Here is a 13,860-nt window from a genome sequence, read left to right as displayed (position 1 = left end):
CATGTGGAACAACTCCTACAGAACACCTACTGAACGATGGCAGAAGACCTCAGACCTCCCAAAAGGCAAGAAACTCCCCACGTACCTGGGTAGGGCAAAAGAAAAAAAGAAAAAACAGAGACAAAAGAATAGGGACGGGACCTGCACCAATGGGAGGGAGCTGTGAAGGAGGAAAGGTTTCCACACACTAGGAAGCCCCTTCGCGGGCGGAGACTGCGGGTGGCGGAGGGGGTAAGCTTCGGAGCCACGGGGGAGAGTGCAGCAACAGGGTGCGGAGGGCAAAGCGGAGAGATTCCCGCACGGAGGATAGGTGCCAACCAGCACTCACCAGCCCGAGAGGCTTGTCTGCTCAGCCGCCGGGGCGGGCGGGGGCTGAGAGCTGAGGCTCAGGCTGCGGTCGGATTGCAGGGAGAGGACTGGGGTTGGTGGTGTGAACACAGCCTGAAGGGGCTAGTGCGCCACAGCTAGCCGAGAAGGAGTCCAGGAAAAAGTCTGGAGCTGCCGAAGAGGCTAGAGACTTTTTCTTGCCTCTTTGTTTCCTGGTGCACGAAGAAAGGGGATTAAGAGCGCTGCTTAAAGGAGCTCCAGAGACGGGCATGAGCCGCGGCTATCAGCGCAGACCCCAGAGACAGGCATGAGACGCTAAGGCTGCTGCTGCCGCCACCAAGAAGCCTGTGTGCAAGCACAGGTCACTCTCCACACCTCCCCTCCCCGGAGCCTGTGCAGCCCGCCACTGCCAGGGGCCCGTGATCCAGGGACAACTTCCCCGGGAGAACACACGGCAAACCTCAGGCTGGTGCAACGTCACGCTGGCCTCTGCCACCGCAGGCTGCCCCGAACTCCGTACCCCTCCCTCCCACCGGCCTGAGTGAGCCAGAGCTCCTGAATCAGCTGCTCCTGTCTGGGCAGAAAGAGACGCCCTCAGGCGACCTACATGCAGAGGCAGGGCCAAATCCAAAGCTGAACCCCAGGAGCTGTGCGAACAAAGAAGAGACAGGGACATTTCTCCCAGCAGCCTCAGGAGCAGCGGACTAAATCTCCACAGTCAACTTGATGTACCCTGCATCTGTGGAATACCTGAATAGACAACGAATCATCCCAAATTGAGGAAGTGGACTTTGGGAGCAACAATATATATATTTTTTTCCCTCTTTCTTTTTTTTGTGAGTGTGTATGTGTATGCTTCTGTGTGTGATTTTGTCTGTATAGCTTTGCTTTTACCATTTGTCCTAGGGTTCTGTCTGTCCGTTTTTTGTGGGGTTTTTTTAGTATAGTTTTTAGTGCTTGTTATCATTTGTGAATTTGTTTTTTCGTTTGGTTGCTCTCTTCTTCCTTTATTACTTAAAAAAAATTTTTTAATGATTACTTTTGATTTTAATAACTTTATTTTATCTTATCTTCTTCTTTCTTTTTTTTTTCTCCCTTTTATTCTGAGCCGTGAGGATGTAAGGCTCTTGGTGCTCCAGCCAGGCGTCAGGGCTGTGCCTCTGAGGTGGGACAGCCAAGTTCAGGACATTGGTCCACAAGAGACCTCCCAGCTCCATGTAATATCAAATGGCGAAAATCTCCCAGAGATCTCCATCTCAATGCCAAGACCCAGCTCCACTCAACGACCAGCAAGCTCCAGTGCTGGACACCCTATGCCAAACAACTAGCAAGACAGGAACACAAGCTCATCCATTAGCAGAGAGGCTGCCTAAAATCATAATAAGGCCACAGAAAACCCAAAACACACCAGCAGACATGGACCTGCCCACCAGAAAGACAAGATCCAGCCTCATCCACCAGAACACAGGCACGAGTCCCCTCCACCAGGAAGCATACACAACCCAGTGAACCAAACTTAGCCACTGGGGGCAGATACCAAAAACAACGGGAACTATGAACCTGCAGTCTGTGCAAAGGAGACCCCAAACACAGTAAGTTAAGCAAAATGAGAAGACAGAGAAACACACAGCAGATGAAGGAGCAAGGTAAAAACCCACCAGAACAAACAAATGAAGAGGAAATAGGCAGTCTACCTGAAAAAGAATTCAGAATAATGATAGTAAAGATGATCTAAAATCTTGGAAATAGAATGGAGAAAATACAAGAAACGTTTAACAAGGACCTAGAAGAACTAAAGAGCAAACAAACAGTGATGGACAACACAATAAATGAAATTAAAAATTCTCTAGAAGGGATCAATAGCAGAATAACTGAGGCAGAAGAACGGATAAGTGACCTGGAAGATAAAATAGTGGAAATAACTACTGCAGAGCAGAATAAAGAAAAAAAAATGAAAAGAATTGAAGACAGTCTCAGAGACCTCTGGGAGACCATTAAACACACCAACATTCAAATTATAAGGGTCCCAGAAGAAGAGAAAAACAAAGGGACTGAAAAAATATTTGAAAACATTATAGTTGAAAACTTCCCTAATATGGGAAAGGAAATAGTTAATCAAGTACAGGAAGCACAGAGAGTCCCATACAGGATAAATCCAAGGAGAAACACGGCAAGACACATATTAATCAAACTATCAAAAATTAAATACAAAAAAAAAATATTAAAAGCAGCAAGGGAAAAACAACAAATAACATACAAGGGAATCCCCATAAGGTTAAGAGCTGATCTTTCAGCAGAAACTCTCCAAGCCATTAGGGAGTGGCAGGACATATTTAAAGTGATGAAGGGGAAAAACCTACAACCAAGGCCACTCTACCCAGCAAGGATCTCATTCAGATGTGATGGAGAAATTAAAACTTTTACAGACAAGCAAAAGCTAAGAGAATTCAGCACCACCAAACCAGCTCTACAACAAATGCTAAAGGAATTTCTCTAGGCAGGAAACACAACAGAAGGAAAAGACTTACAATAACAAACCCAAAACAATTAAGAATATGGTAATAGGAACATACATATTGATAATTACCTTAAATGTAAATGGATTAAATACTCCAACCAAAAGACACAGACTGCCTGAATGGATACAAAAACAAGACCTGTCTATATGTTGTCTACAAGAGACCCACTTCAGACCTAGGGACACATACAGACTGAAAGTGAGGGGATGGAAAAAGATATTCCATGCAAATGGAAATCAAAAGAAAGATGGAGTAGCAATTCTCATATCAGACAAAATAGACTTTAAAACAAAGACTATTACAAGAGAGAACGAAGGACACTACATAATGATCAAGGGATCAATCCAAGAAGAATATGTAACAGTTGTAAATATTTATGCACCCAACATAGGAGCACCTCAATACATAAGGCAAATACTAACAGCCATAAAAGGGGAAATCGACAGTAACACAATCAGTGTAGGGGACTTTAACACCCCACTTTCACTAATGGATAGATTCAAAATGAAAATAAATAAGGAAACACAAGCTTTAAATGATACATTAAACAAGATGGACTTAATTGATATTTAAAGGACATTCCATCCAAAAGCAACAGAATACACTTTCTTCTCAAGTGCTCATGGAACATTCTCCAGGATACATCATATCTTGGGTCACAAATCAAGCCATGGTAAATTTAAGAAAATTGAAGTCGTATCAAGTTATCTTTCATGACCACAACACCATGAGACTAGATGTCAATTACAGGAAAAAAATCTGTTAAAAATACAAACACATGGAGGCTAAACAATAAACTACTTAATAACCAAGAGATCACTGAAGAAATCAAAGAGGAGATAAAAAAATACCTAGAAACAAATGACACTGAAAACACGATGACCCAAAACCTATGGGATGCAGCAAAAGCAGTTCTAGGAGGGAAGTTTATAGCAATACAATCCTACCTTAAGAAACAACAAACATCTCAAATAAACAACCTAACCTTACACCTAAAGCAATTAAAGAAAGAAGAACAAAAAAGCCCCAAACTTAGCAGAAGAAAAGAAATCATAAAGATCAGATCAGAAATAAATGAAAAAGAAATAAAGGAAACAACAGCAAAGATCAATAAAACTAAAAGCTGGTTCTTTGAGAAGATAAACAAAATTGATAAACCGTTAGCCAGACTCATCAAGAAAAACAGGGAGAAGACTCAAATCAATAGAATTAGAAATGAAAAAAGAGAAGTAACAACTGACACGGCAGAAATACAAAGGATCATGAGATATTACTACAAGCAACTATATGCCAATAAAATGGACAATCTGGAAGAAATGGACAAATTCTTAGAAATGCACAACCTTCCGAGACTGAACCAGGAAGAAATAGAAAATATGAACAGACCAATCACAAGCACTGAAATTGAAACTGTGATTAAAAATCTTACAACAAACAAAAGCTCAGGACCAGATGGCTTCACAGGCAAATTCTATCAAACATTTAGAGAAGAGCTAACACCTATCCTTCTCAAACTCTTCCAAAATATAGCAGAGGGAGGAACACTCCCAAACTCATTCTACGAGGCCACCATCACCCTGATACCAAAACCAGACAAAGATGTCACAAAGAAAGAAAACTACAGGCCAATATCACGGATGAACATAGATGCAAAAATCATCAACAAAATACTGGCAAACAGAATCCAACAGCACATTAAAAGGATCATACACCATGATCAAGTGGGGTTTATCCCAGGAATGCAAGGATTCTTCAATATACGCAAATCAATCAATGTGATACACCATATTAACAAATTGAAGGAGAAAAATGATATGATCACCTCAATAGATGCAGAGAAAGCTTTCAACAAAATTCAACACCCATTTATGATAAAAACCCTCCAGAAAGTAGGCATAGAGGGAACTTACCTCAACATAATAAAGGCCATATATGACAAACCCACACTAACATCATCCTCAATGGTGAAAAACTGAAACCATTTCCACTAAGATCAGGAACAAGACAAGGTCACCCACTCTCACCACTATTATTCAACATAGTTTTGGAACTTTTAGCCACAGCAATCAGAGAAGAAAAAGAAATAAAAGGAATCCAAATCGGAAAAGAAGAAGTAAAACTGTCACTGTTTGCAGATGACATGATACTATACATAGAGAATCCTAAAGATGTTACCAGAAAACTATTAGAGCTAATCAAAGAATTTGGTAAAGTAGCAGGATACAAAATTAAGGCACAGAAATCTCTTGCATTCCTATACACTAATGATGAAAAATCTGAAAGTGAAATTAAGAAAACACTCCCATTTACCACTGCAACAAAAACAACAAAATATCTAGGAATAAACCTACTTAAGGAGACAAAAGACCTGTATGCAGAAAATTATAAGACACTGATGAAAGGAATTAAAGATGATACAAACAGATGGCGAGATATACCACGTTCTTGGATTGGAAGAATCAACATTGTGAAAATGACTATACTACCCAAAGCAATCTACAGATTCAATGCAATCCCTATCAAACTACCAATGGCATTTTTCACAGAACTAGAACAAAAAATCTCACAATTTGTAAGGAAACACAAAGACCCCGAATAGCCAAAGCAAACTTGAGAAAGAAAAACGGAGCTGGAGGAATCAGGTGCCCTGATTCAGACTATACTACAAAGCTACAGTAATCAAGACAGTATGGTACTGGCACAAAAACAGAAATACAGAATAACGGAACAGGATAGAAAGCCCAGAGATAAACCCACACACATATGGTCCCCTTATCTTTGAAAAGGAGACAAGAATATCCAGTGGAGAAAAAACAGCCTCTTCTATAAGTGGTGCTGGGAAAACTGGACAGCTACATGTAAAACAATGAAATTAGAACACTCCCTAACACCATACACAAAAATAAACTCAAAATGGATTAAAGACCTAAGTGTAAGGCCAGACACTATCAAACTCTTAGAGGAAAACATAGGCAGAACACTCTATGACATACATCACAGCAAGATCCTCTTTGACCCACCTCTTACAGAAATGGAAATAAAAACAAAAATAAACAAATGGGACCTAATGAAAGTTAAAAGCTTTTGCACAGCAAAGGAAACCATAAACAAGACGAAAAGACAACCCTCAGCATGGGAGAAAATATTTGCAAATGAAGCAACTGAGAAAGGATTCATCTCCAAAATTTACAAGCAGCTCATGCAGCTCAACATCAAAAAAACACACAACCCAATCCAAAAATGGGCAGAAGACCTAAATAGACATTTCTCCAAAGAAGATATACAGATTGCCAACAAACACATGAAAGAATGCTCAACATCACTAATCATTAGAGAAATGCAAATCAAAACTACAAAGATATATCATCTCACACCAGTCAGAATGGCCATCATCAAAAAATCTACAAACAATAATGCTGGAGAGGGTGTGGAGAAAAGAGAACCCTCTTGCACTGTTGGTGGGAATGTAAACTGATACAGCCACTATGGAGAACAGTATGGAGGTTCCTTAAAAAACTAAAAATAGAACTACCATACGACCCAGCAATCCCACTACTGCGCATATACCCTGAGAAAACCATAATTCAAAAAGAGTCATGTACCGCAATGTTCACTGCAGCTATATTTACAATAGCCAGGACATGGAAGCAACCTAAGTGTCCATCAACAGATGAATGGATAAAGAAGATGTGGCACATATATACAATGGAATATTACTCAGCCATAAAAAGAAACAAAATTGAGTTATTTGTAGTGAGGTGGATGGACCGAGAGTGTGTCATACAGAGTGAAGTCAGAAAGAGAAAAACAAATACCGTATGCTAACACATATATATGGAATCTGAGAAAAAAAAAATGGTCATGAAGAACCTAGGAGCAAGACGGGAATAAAGACGCAGACCTACTAGAGAATGGACTTGAGGATATGGGGAGGGGGAAGGGTAAGCTGGGACAAAGTGAGAGAGTGGCAGGGACATATATACACTACCAAATGTAAAATAGCTAGTGGGGAGTAGCCGCATAATACAGGGAGATCAGCTAGGTGCTTTGTGACCACCTAGAGGGGTGGGATAGGGAGGGTGGGAGGGAGGGAGACGCAAGAGGGAAGAGATATGGGGATATATGTATACGTATAACTGATTCACTTTGTTATAAAACAGAAACTAATACACCACTGTAAAGCAATTATACTCCAATAAAGATGTTAAAAAAAAAAAAGACACAGGAGAAATCCGCGTTTAGGCATTGTATTGATAGAATCTTAGATCAGCCTAATTGTCAAAATTCCTTAATATTTTTGACTATATAAGATAAAATTAAATATTTACATTTTAAAATTACGTACATTCATCAAAATTTGAGACAAAATTTAAGTTAATGGTGGGCCACAGCTTGCTCTATTATGGCCTGTTGGGAGCCCTGCGTAGAGCACAGTGGAAAAGGGGGTTAGGGAGGTATAAGAACACATAGCAAAGGAAAGAGACTTGACTAAGGAGTAGCAGAGGCAGAGTGGGGGAAAGGGAGACTGAATAAGTAGGTGGAACACAGGAGCTACAAGAGGAAAGATGACAGAGGGACCGGAAGGTTTTGAGGTATTAAACAATGCTTCACTTAGAATTTATGACCTGCTATTTGCTTATTAGAAAATACATGCTTGTGGTTTAAATATATGTGTGTGTGCATGTGTATGTATAAAGTTCCTTTCTTCATTCAAAAGAGATAATCCTTGAAAACAAGGGTTTTGTGTATTTATGTACATGTCTGTTTCTTCTTTGAATATATTTCTTCAAATATCTACTGAAGGGCAGGGTTTTATACAAGGAGAGAAAGAAAAAAAAATAAAAGAATTTAAGCCTTAACCTTTACAATTAAGCAAGGGAATAAGAAATTTAGTAAGGGAATAAGACTTCACAATTTAGTAAGATTTCACAATTTAGTAAGGGAATAAGAAAAGTCCTCACATGAAATAAAATACAAACTTGAAGTTCTATAAATGAATGCACAGTGCCAAGGAGGTACCAAAAGAGAAAGATCTGGTCTGTTTGAGGCAAGGCAGCTGATAAAACCTCGGAGGACTTGTGTTTTCCTGATATGTTTAGAGAGCACACTCTAAAAGGAGTACCGACAGTAGCAGAGAGGGCACTCCCCTCAGTGGTGGCTCCGTGAGCAGCAACTGCGGTACTCACCTCTTTTAAAAAGGGTGAAAATCAAAATAAAGTTAGAAGGAAGTTCTATACTAAGAAACTCAAATATGGTTTCAAAGTGTCCAGATAGGTACCTGCCAGGAAATTTAAAGTCTTGACGGTAAATCTTACAAGGTGACGTGAAAATCTGGCTGTGCTACACTAAGAATGTAAATATTTTTTTCTCTCCTTAAAAAAACGTGAATGGTGTCCCTTCCGTTAAGTTGGCTCTTGCTTTTGTTAATTAAATTCACTTGCAGTATCTTGAAGCTCAATACACCTTTTTGGGTGAGCAGTTTTAGGAATTTTCTCTAAAAGGAAAGAAGTATTACACAATAGAGCAGAATTAGTTGGCATTACGGTTTAGTCCAGCTTCAGTTTTCCCAGAATTCACTATTTGAGGCTGAGCAAATCACAACATTTCATCACCCAAAGATCTTTTTTCCTTATTTAGTTGCTTGACAGTTGTCATTACAGTGTTATGAAGGTACTGATCTCCCATCACCTAAGGGAACCGTGCTAAAATTTTACTGCCCAGCACAGAGTCTGGAACATGGTAGGCACTCAAAAAAATATACTGAATAAATGAAATTGTGGGTCCTCATGAAAGTCTGCATGAAAGGGTCCCTCATGTTTTTCACAAAATTCTGTCTCCTAAGCACTCTTCCTAAATTAAAAGCAGATTTTTGCCTTGAAAAACACTACTGACCTCTTGAGGCAGAACTCTCAATCTAAACTGGTATTTATAATTAAAGACAACATAAGAGGGAAATGCGAGCAACTCTCCATTATTCATAGAATATAAAAACTCTAGTTTGGCTTCTATTTGCTCTAACATACTGTAAGTAGGTGGCTGTCAACCTTTATCCTACTCCAGCAAAAAATGAGGGTGGGGTTATGGGACAGCACTCTGTATACAGTTTCAAAGGTTCCCTAGAAGATTCCTGAATCACCTCTTTGGGAGAGCACCATATAAAAACTGACTTGAGAATCACTGTTGTACCTTTTATTCCATCCCCTCTGCTGATGTGCAACAAAGTCAATTTTCGGGAGAACAATTGACTACAATCTCCCCCAACTCAGTCATAATGAATGAGACTATCTTCACTACTAGTTCCCTCTAGGAACAAAGACAACAAACTCAAACTGAGTGACCATAAGTTTTTCCCACCTTGCCTTAATCGGCAGAAAATGTCTCCTTCACAGCCAACTTAACACACACACCCTATGTACATCTACAACAGACTGACTATCAGTATATATTTCTCATTGATGATGTCAAAATTTCCTACTAAAATGGAAACGTGCAGGGAAGGAAAACCAACTGATACCTGAAAATGGTATATTCACAATTCTAGATTAAGCTAAAATAAGGTCCCCACATCAAAATTTTTTTTTTTGTTCGGCTCAGAAAGGTCCTACCTGAATGTCTGGAAGAGGGGATGGGAGAAGTAAGGCCACAGCTTTGCTAATGTTATCAGACTCTAGGATCTCCCACTCACTACTCCAAGAGATGGGTAAGCAGAAGAATCCCTTGACGTTCTAGGCACTGAAAAGATACAGCATGGGATTTCCAGCAATAATGATCAAGATTACCGCGGGGAGAGCCTGGTTCTTTTCCCAAGAAAACACACAACCACTTGTCAACTCCTCAACTTCAAAGGACTCCAGTACTTGAAAACTCACAAAGAAGCAATGGCTTGTACAGCCAATTCAACACTGCTGAACACCTGCCAGACAACTCTATTTAAAGCTGCACTCTTCCCCAACCTCCCCACGGCCCTGTTATATTTTCTTCACAGCACTCTTCGTTGGGGGGAGGGGGAAAAGCATCTCTCTTTCTTATTTATCACTAGTCTCCCTCACTAAAGGTGCTTTCTGGGAGAGCATGTGTTTTTCTGTCTCGCACCTCCAGTGCCCGGCGCAGAGCCTGGTCCATGACAGGCGCTCAAAAAACGTACTGAATAATGAAATCATAAGCCCTCGTTAAAGTCTGGACGAAAGGGCCTTTCTGTATTTCACAAACTTCTGTCTCTCAAACTCTCTTCCTAAATTAATTGCAGATTTTTACCTCAAGAAAGAGATTTTTGATCTCTCGAGGACTCTCAATCTAATCTTCCAAGGGACTGAGCGCCACCGAAAAGGAGAAAAACTTCAGTGGAATTTGGAGGACAAGGCTCGGAAAGAGACTGAACGGGGCGGGGAGGCGGGGGGTGCTGAAGAAGCTGTTAGGAAACGCCACGGTGAGAAAAGGCTAATCAAGGGAGGCAGAGGAGCCTGGAACCCGAGGACCGCGCTCTCCCTGGTGAAGCCCGAGTCTGCACTCCCGGCGAGGGGCCCACCCCGACGAAACAGCCGGGGCGGCTGGGAGCCCGCGGGAGGGCGAAGCAGTAGCCCGCGCCGGCCCGGGGAGCGCTTTCGAAAGGCCGCAGAGCGCCGGGCCCCGCAGGCCGCTAGGGAACTCACTTGGCCCACTTGCTCCGTGGCATCAGCTAAGATGCCATAGTTGCGGTAAAGCTCCTCTACGGTCGGCATGATGAACGACAAGCCCAGGGCCCGCTCCTGCTGTCGTCGTCGCCGGCGCCACCGCCGCCTCTGAAGTTCTCCAAGCCTGCGACCCGCACTGTTACGACTCCAGCTGCCGCCAGTGCAGCCGCCAGTCACCGCGCACGGGACAGCTCCTCCCCCAACGTCCACGTAAAGACGTGCGCGTCGGGAGCGGCCTTCATTGACTGCCAATGCGCCACCTGGTGTTTATTGCCCTCTAGCGGTGGGAGGTGCAAAAAGCGGCAAGGACGATTGAATTAGCTCATGCTTTTTTTTTTTGGAAGGACTGTGCATGACTAGGAGCTCTTGGTGCGGGTTGGAGGAAAATACAAAGCTAATTGCGTTTCTGCCTTTAAAAGACCTCATGTTGGCCAGGAAAGTGATTTTATGGGGAGAAAAACAGAATGAGGAGTGAGAGTGCAAGCTGTATGGGAAGTCGTAAACTCAAGGAAGGTAACACAAATCGGTGGCAATTGGTTCAGTGTTGCTTTTATTATCTTTTATTTTGGGTTTTGCTTTTTTTTTGAGCAAAAATCACTCAGTTGTCATTAAAACAAACAAACAAACAAACAAACAAAACTCAACGTCCAAACAAAACAGAAGAACCCAAAAAACAAAAAAACTTCTGTCCACCAGGCTAAACAGGTCTAGGAGTGAAATTTGCCCCACTGGAAAAGTTTGTTTATCTTTGCTTGCTGCCAGAGTAGAGTTTGGGACACCTGATTGTGTCTAATAACCAAGAGGGTAATAAATAACTGAAACCATATATACTTACTGATAAGAGTCTGCAAGATATAAGTTTAGATGAAAAAAATGGAAGTTGCAAAACAGGTATAAAAAGATTACATTTTTATTATTTAAAAAAACCCCAAAAGCATACAAAACAAAGTTATGTGCATGTGTGTTAATACTGAAATGTCAAGATTGAAACATCAGCTGTAATAGATGGTAAATTTCAAAGCCAGATTCACTAGTGCAGAATATATGCAGGCAATCCTTACAAACCATTTCCTTGGGTCTTGTACTCCTCGTTTAGATTAAGGGTATTAAAAAAATTAGGGAGTAGAAGGAGAGGAATTGGTGAGGGTGTTTTTGGAGAGAGATCTTGTGCTGGTGAGCAGCTTGGGACAATTGCGACCTCCTTCCCTCAAGCCTGGAACCATACTGAGGAGCCTGAAATGTAATCCCTGTAGTTGGAAGACACGAAGGGCTGGTGCCTGACGTATGCCTGAAAAAGCTTGAGTTATCTGTGGCAGCAGAGTGGAGGTGGCCATGTTGGGATCTACCTGCCATCCCAGACTTTTCCTGGAAACAAGGGGGTCAGAGGGATTCCCTTGTACCAGAGATGGGCCATGTAAAAGAGAGAGAGAGGGAGAGATTCTGGATCCATTCTGAGTCCTGCTTCAGGGGGCATCTGTCTGAGCATGAGAAATCCCCCACGAAAAGAATCAGTGGCAACAGAAACTGCGTGGTGATTGAGGGCAGCACATGAGCACTTCATGGGGGTCACAGTTGGGGGTGACCTCTGAAGATCCCACAGAGTGGCCTATGGAAAAGGCCTAGTCTCTACCAACCTGAGAAGGCATGTAGTACTGCACATGTACTAACGTATCCTCTCTTCTCACATCCCCGTCTCAAAGCATATGCCCAGGAGGGCTTAGAAACTGCCTACCAGATGTGGTGGGGAATAAAGAGCAGAAAGGCAGGATGGGAAGCAGGTCCCAGCTGGAGCAGAGAAGATATGATTGTAACTCAAGTTTAGAGTTTGGGTTCACATGTGAGAATAGACATTTTAATTTCTGAATTGAGGACTATTTTTTAACTGAGAGCAAGCAGAAAAGTTATGGATCTGCCAAAATTTCTCTCTAGAATCCAAATGAGATTCCTCTACCTCAATAAATTTTAAAGAGATAGTGAAGACAAATAACAAAGACAAAGACAAATAACAAAGGTGTATTTGGATCACATCCCCTGAGTTAGGTATTCAATGAAGTGTTGGGTGTATGTGTAAAAATGGGGAAGTGATCTGGGGCAGGAAGTGAGGCTGTGTTTTTTCAAGGGGATTGTTGCTTTGGCTTAATAATTCACTGCAAAAGAATAAGCTATTATAGGGACTTCCCTGGTGGCACAGTGGTTAAGAATCCGCCTGCCAATGCAGGGGACACGGGTTCGAGCCCTTGTCCAGGAAGATCCCACATGCCGCGGAGCAACTAAGCCCATGTTCCACAACTACTGAGCCTGTGCTCTAGAGCCCGCGAGCCACAACTACTAAGCCCGTGCGCCGCAACTACTGAAGCCCGTGCACTCTAGGGCCTGTGCTTGGCAACAAGACGAGCCACCACAATGAGAAGCACGTGCACCGCCACAATTAGAGAAAGCCCGCGTGCAGCAAGGAAGACCAATGCAGCCAAAAATAAATAAATTAAATAAATAAAATTTTAAAAAAGAGAATAAGCTATTATATACATATGATATATATGTGTCTCTAAAATTTAATATATCTGATTTTTTTAAACATAAACTTCAAAGAGATAAAAGACTCAACCAGTGTTTTTCTGTTTTAAAACAGACTTAATCATACAAGGTCCTTCAAACCTAATCCTTAACCCACTTGCCAGGCAGTTTCACTCAGCACTACATCCTTCCCTTTCTGTTGCCGTCCATTAGTTAACCACGGTAATCAGGCTTGTGAACTCTTCTTGGTTTCCTTATTCTTCTCTGATTCTTAGTCCTGGAAAATGCTTCAATTCAAATTATATATTTTTCTCTATTTCCAACTGGTCATCCAAGCTCAGGGACTAGATTTGGTCCTAATGATGATAATATTGAGGACAACGCTGATGATAATGATGATGATGGTAAAAATAAGAGGAGTCATAAGAATGATAACCAACGTGTACTGAGCAATGGCAAAGTTCTAAGCACTTTATGCAAATTGATTCGTGAAAGCTCTGTGAGCTAGGAAATAATATTATCATCTCCGTTGACAAATGAGCAGAGACGCAGAGATGAGGACTAACTTGCCCAATATCCCTTAGCTGGTAATAGCTGAGTTGGGCTTTGAGTCTTAGCAGCTGAATTCCAAAGCCCATGCTCTTTACTATGAAAGCCCCTAAATTTATCACATTTATCTCTCTCATTGTCCCCTCTGCCCCAGCTCAGGCCCCATCCCCTCACATTTGAGCAATGCCCACAGCTTCCTAAATGGTTTCTTTGTCTCTGATCTCAGTCAACTCTACTCTTAGTATCTTTTCATAATTTTGATTTTTTTTCCTTTAATTAAA

At 41.6% G+C, this 13,860-nt stretch overlaps 1 protein-coding gene across 2 annotated transcripts in view; it reads right to left on the bottom strand.

The window, feature by feature from the left end:
- API5 (apoptosis inhibitor 5) overlaps positions 1-10,689 on the bottom strand; it is a 37,272-nt gene extending 26,583 nt beyond the window's left edge. For both annotated transcript variants that reach the window (XM_068554639.1, XM_068554640.1), the window contains exon 1: positions 10,496-10,689. In XM_068554639.1, coding sequence (XP_068410740.1) covers positions 10,496-10,564 — 69 coding nt within the window. In that variant the 5' untranslated portion in view covers positions 10,565-10,689. The remainder of the gene's footprint in view (positions 1-10,495) is intronic.
- Positions 10,690-13,860: the final 3,171 nt, after the last annotated feature.

This window comes from Eschrichtius robustus, chromosome 11 (genome assembly GCF_028021215.1).
Source record: "Eschrichtius robustus isolate mEscRob2 chromosome 11, mEscRob2.pri, whole genome shotgun sequence".
NCBI classification, from domain to species: domain Eukaryota; kingdom Metazoa; phylum Chordata; class Mammalia; order Artiodactyla; family Eschrichtiidae; genus Eschrichtius; species Eschrichtius robustus.
Note: the sequence above shows the minus strand (reverse complement) of the source record. Positions and strands in the feature narration are given on the sequence as shown.